The sequence below is a fragment of the Nannospalax galili genome, unplaced genomic scaffold (genome assembly GCF_000622305.1).
Source record: "Nannospalax galili isolate Female #2095 unplaced genomic scaffold, S.galili_v1.0 scaffold280, whole genome shotgun sequence".
Taxonomy (NCBI): Eukaryota; Metazoa; Chordata; class Mammalia; order Rodentia; family Spalacidae; genus Nannospalax; species Nannospalax galili.
Window position 1 is genome coordinate 2,219,451 of NW_008347808.1, and position 5,765 is coordinate 2,225,215.

At 39.3% G+C, this 5,765-nt stretch overlaps 1 protein-coding gene across 1 annotated transcript; it reads left to right on the forward strand.

Moving 5' to 3' along the window:
- The first annotated feature begins 270 nt into the window (after positions 1–270).
- LOC103743177 (probable G-protein coupled receptor 83) lies at positions 271–2,634 on the forward strand. The gene is made up of 4 exons (XM_008844400.1): positions 271–660; positions 879–1,004; positions 1,372–1,505; positions 1,914–2,634. Exons 1-4 carry the CDS (start codon positions 271–273, stop codon positions 2,632–2,634), a joined length of 1,371 nt encoding a protein of 456 aa, XP_008842622.1.
- The last annotated feature ends 3,131 nt before the right edge of the window (positions 2,635–5,765 follow it).

The following is a 5,765-nucleotide window of genomic DNA, read 5'->3' on the forward strand; positions in this document are numbered from 1 at the left end:
CCTTTTTTGTGACTCAGTGTCATTGAGATATCATACTCTGTCAGATTTGAACCTATTAGGGGAGTAGGAAAAATTATCTGGTAGTTTCTCTTTTAAATTAATCATTTTAGTTGGTATATATATAGTGGGATTTATTATGGCTTTTTCATACATGTATATTATTGTACTTTACTCATAGAGTTCCTGTTTATCGGGCTTTGGAGAAAGAATTCATCATCTGTATCCTTTATGGTCATTTGTGGCATGCTTAATTCATCATCCCAAGCCAAAATGAACACTTCATTGGATGAAGCATCCCCTTTCCTATTACCAGTGGAAAGCGCTGTTGATTGGCTCCACCAAAATGTCACCTGGAGTCCATTAATGGAGGATCAAAGCTGCAATCACACAGGTCTGAATGGAACCAATGTCTCCACTCCAGAATGGGAAGGGCCAACAGAAACAGCCAGGAAATGGCTAGGGGGCAGACCCCACCTCGCAGCGAAGATAATGCTGTCTTTAGCATATGCTGTCATCATAATGATATCCCTGTTTGGCAACTCCTTGGTATGCCAGGTTTTCATCAAGCACAAAGAAATCAAGAAATCAACAGGCCTTCTCATCTTCAATCTTGCAATATCTGACATTTTGATAATCCTGCTCAACAGTCCATTTGCTGTGGTGAGTGACTTATATAGAGTTGGTTTAACACAAAAGAAACAGGCTGCTCCATTTCAGGAGTGGGTAATGGAACTAAGGAAACAAATGGGAATAAGCATGTCTGGGGCCTCCATTGAATAAACATGTCTGAGGCCTCCATTCTAGACTCTAGCTTCTCTGCAGGCTTGAGAGCAATATTTGAATAATTACCCAGCCCTTCCTTTGCTTTTATACCCTAGGCTCGCTTCCTGAGTGGACAGTGGATATTTGGTAGGATCATGTGTCATGTCAGTCGATTTGCTCAGTACTGCTCCCTCCACGTTTCGACTCTTACACTGATGGCAGTTGCCGTGGACCGGCACCGGGTAAGACCTCTGAAGAGCACTTCTGAATTAAAGACCATGGAGTGGGCAGTGCCCAGGCAGATTACACAGTTTACAGAATTCTTCAGGGTGGGGTAATCTTTAATGATAGTATATGTTATCATACTACTTCTCCTACAACTGGGTACCATTTAGAGTTTCAGTGTTTTCAATACCATATATGGTTTAAATGCATTTTTTTTTCTTTCTAAACTACCTACAATCCATCAATGGTCATACTGGAGTATGGTAAATTATATTAACTGTCCAGGTAAATTATGTAATCCAATCGGGAGTTCTTCAGTCTGTGTATAGCCATGCAAACTCCATAGACCTGAGCTGATGGCAGCATGTTGCTTCTCTTCTCTAGGTAATTCTGCATCCGATGAAACCAAGGATTACACATTCTCAGAGCATAGTGGTTGTCATCCTCATCTGGAGTGTTGCAGTTTTCCTGGCTCTTCCACATGCGATTTACCAAAATCTGACCTTCCTCATCAGCCCGTAAGTCAGATATAAATAAAGGGTGGTTTCACCTTTTTCTTTACAGAGACTCTCAGGAAGTTGATATTTGAAATGTCCTTAATTTCATCTGAATCACCTCCATATAAGAGAATACTGTGCCTTTTTCTAATTCTGACGTATTAATGAAGTCAAAAGAATAGGCCATCAGGTTAGAAACACTGGTGATGAAGAATCTGGCAGACCTCAGTTTGGCCTGCCTGCACTAGACCTATAAGAGATGATATTTTAGTTCATTCCGCAATTTTAAAATCGGAGAAATTGAGACATAAAGTTTCAAGGGGGCTGGATTTCTTACGAACATATTCTGACAAAGTACACATTATAACACAAGATTTCTGAGGTCTACTAAATCATTCTTGTTATCATAACTTCTATTCTTTTCTCCAGAGATGGAGTTGTCAGAAGCCACTGTCTTCCAGCCTTTCCTGGACCTAGCACACTGGTTGCAAAGTATGTGGACCTTGGGACCTTTGGCTTGTTGTATATCCTGCCGCTTCTGGTGATTGTTGTAACCTATTCTCACCTAGGAAAGAGGCTGTGGATACAAAATGCTATTGGTGATGCATCCGCTCGTCAACTTTTGGCACACTACCAGAAGCGGAAGAAGAGTATCCGAATGCTGATTCTTATCGTAATGGTCTTTGCAGTTTGTTGGTTCCCACTGAATTGCTATGTGGTTCTTATTTCCAGTGCAGGTGTAGAAAATGAGAGTGTGCTTTTCTATGCCTTTCACTGGTTTGCCATGAGTAGTACCTGCTACAACCCTTTCATCTACTGCTGGCTCAACAGGAGCTTCCGTGCCAAACTCAGATCTGTAACATCTTACAGAATGAAATCCCTGTTAGTTTGTAAGAGCTCCCAGGTTCAGCAGATGCAGGCACAGGAAAGTCATGAGCTTCGGGAGCTCCAGACATCTTCACTGTTACAGGTTCCTCTGGCTGTTCCAGAGCCCCAGGTATTTGAGGATCCCAGTGTGGCTACAGGGGAGAATTCCCAGGCCTCTGCCCAAGGGGATTGGGAAGATCCAGATCCCTCACTGGATGAAGAGGAGGTTCCCCCACCCCAGGATGCTTATTTTTGCATCCACATGCAGACAACCAGTCAGTAAAGTGTATACCATACTAAGAGACCATTTGACCCCTTGGAATCTTGTTCAAATGTGTATCTTAGCAAAGAAAAGTCAGTCAGCAGTGAATAGGTTTTAAACCAGATGTTGAGTAAAAAGACTTACTATCATGGTGACACGCTTATAGATCCATCCCCAGGTTTCTTTTGTGGTTTATGATTCTGAGTCCTGGAATCAGAAGAAGTACAACTATATATGATATGTCCACTGTGATAAGAATTGTAGGGGTTAGCTGACTCAGCTAACTTATTTTGGAGATGCATTGGTGAGAACTGGATTCCCTGAAAAACACTCATTTTGCCTGGGTTATTGATCTGTGATTATCATTAGAAGTAATAGTAAGATGGAGAAACTGAAAATGAAAGAGGTCATGAGTAAAGCATTACAAAGAAAACTACTTAGTGGCCCCTCTTTGCCAATAGGAACACCTTCATTTCTTCAGTGAAACCTTGAGCACTTTCTTGCTACTCTCGTATATTTACTTTCTGCATCAACTTAGTCTGAGGCAAATACTCACCTTAAGGAACAAGACTACTGGTGATCGGCTCTGGATTTTTATTATCTACATGTTTTTAAATGTGACTCTCTAGACTCAGTTTTCAGTTCTTGATTTTAGACTGATTTCCCAAGTTTCCTATTTCTCACCTTGTCCAGAACTGTGGGCTTTATTACATGGAGGAACTCCCTTCGCGTTTACATTTAGCTAGTGTACACTTGTGTATGTGGTTTCTGATTAATTTATTGATGTTTCCTCTCAGAACTGTCTACAGTTGATTCCACACTGACTCATGACTATACTTTTTTCCTGGTATTTACAAAACAACTAGGTCAGTATCTCCAACTTCAACTACTCCCCATCAACTGTAATTTGTTGCAGCTTCAATTGGAATAATGGCAAAATCAGTTGCATACAAGCACGCACATGCATACACATTTTTTATGTTCTGATACATGTAAGCCTGTATATATTGCTTCTTTGTTACCTCTCATACTACCCATCTGCCTGGTGCTCTCACATATTTCTACCTGTAATTTCCATGCTAACTGAGCCTAGATGTGATTTCATGCCTTAAAGTGAAGTCTTGGAGGCTCTTAGGTTGTGGCAAATTCTTTTGCCTCTAGAATCAGGGTATCTTTACTGTTGGTGCTTCACTTTTCTTTTCCTCAGTTGTTTTTCTTTTGGTGTTATGTATTTCTCTGTGACAAGTCTATAGATTCATAACCTAAGTTGTGCTCGTCTTTGTTAATTCCATTCCTTTGCTATTTCTATGCTTTCCCCAACTATCTCGTTACCAATGTTTCTAGTTTTATTTCCCCCTCTTTACACCCTTCTCAATTCAATTCATATTAATTAATATTCTATTATCCCTTTACTCCTCTTGAGAACTTTAGCAGTCTCATGCCTTCATTCAACACCTTTGCTAACTGCTTCTCTCTCCTTCTGACATTTCACCCAGGTGCTCACTTTCCATATCTGTTTGCTCTGGGTTATTCAAACTTGGATTTTGGTTGCTGCCTTAACCAGAGGCTCACAACTTCATGTGCTGAGGCTCATCATCTCTTCAGTAATTGAAGCCTCCCCATTTCCGGTGCTTTGTTCCACTCTAGGTTCTAGCCCATTTCCTTCTCTTTTTGCTTCCCCTGCTCTCTCTTGCTCTCTCTCTCTCTCTCTCTCTCTCTCTCTCTCTCTCTGGTGTTGAGCTAATCCTTCATTATTCCTTTTTCTGGTTTTCCCTCTACACAGATCTCCTTTCACTTTCACTCACCTTATTTATGTCAGGTATTTCTTTCCTACCCAGTAGAAGACTGAACATTCTTGCTTTTGTGTATTATGTTAGCTTAGAACATCCATCAGAGGGCACCATGCACAAGGATATTGAGAAGAATTTGGCAGTTTCCTTGAGGTCTCAGCATTCTTTAATGAGATTAGACTTTCTAGTTAATTTCTGTACTTTTACTTTCTTTTAGATTTGCCATAATTTATTATCTGTTAATAAATGTAAGTATTAGTATCTGTTTATAAATTTAAGAACTATGTCATGGTAATCTTGTTTCAGCTTATTATACATAGGGGACTATTTTTTTCATGGCCACAAACTTTACCCTACACATAAGACTATAATAATGTAATTGATTTGCTTGAGCAGAGACTGAATGGTTCAATGTAATCTGTCCTCCAACTCAAATAAATCTAGTATATACCCAATTATTATGATAGAAATGCCATCTGTAGAAACAAAAGTTTTGATATAGGACAAGATGTGTCTACAATGAAAACAATCCCAGGACTCAGAGTAATGGGACCAATCTTTTTTTTTTTTTCCTTGATTCGATTATTTGTATGGCCTCAGGCAAGTCTCTTGGCCTTAGTGTGCCTCAGTTTCCTCATCTGTAAAATGGGGATAATAATACCTACCATCTTATAGGGCTATTGTAAGGGTTATCTGTCAAAAAAGGTATTATTATTGTTAATAGTTTCATTTTCTTGTTGCATTGTGATTATTGCTGTTACTATGCTGATTACAATTGTTACCACTCTTATTGTTAATACTAATGTTGCTGTTCTCCCCTTGAAATGCTGATCTGTACATAACTTAGAAGGCAATGGAGATATGTAAGAAAAGACTTTTCACTGGGGATAAGAAGAAGTTTCTACTGCCTATTCGGACTACTTGAAACTAGCTTAGGCAGGTGAACACTGCTGCAAGCAAAGAGGATTTCCAGAACAGGGACAGAGAAACTAGCTGAATTATAGACAGTGGGACAAAAGAAGCACAAGCCAAGTTATAGGCAAATGAGTACTTTTGAGTTAGCCTCTCAGGTAGTGTTTCAAGTATTTTAGCTTTTCTATTTTCAGGAAGGTGGCAGATGGGAAATCAAAGGAGAAACCTTGAGAGAGGTTAAGTGCTAACGGAGATAGCACACAGTATGTATTCTGAATTGTAATATTTTCTAAGAACTCTATTTATGGTTCAATATACTTCTCTGTAATTATATATTAAGATTTATTAGTTTTAGATAAAATAGTAATATATTACGTGTAATAGTGCTAATTTACGGTGCTCTTCTAAAGTGTGCTTAAAGTGTTCTATGGTGTTACATTTAACCACTTC

Bases quoted from the DNA above. Each gene is read 5' to 3' on its own strand.
- LOC103743177 (XM_008844400.1), top strand. From the start codon at position 271: ATGAACACTTCATTGGATGAAGCATCCCCTTTCCTATTACCAGTGGAA. The intron at 661-878 runs GTGAGTGACTTA...TTTATACCCTAG, and splicing joins TCAACAGTCCATTTGCTGTG to GCTCGCTTCCTGAGTGGACA. The intron at 1,005-1,371 runs GTAAGACCTCTG...TCTCTTCTCTAG, and splicing joins TTGCCGTGGACCGGCACCGG to GTAATTCTGCATCCGATGAA.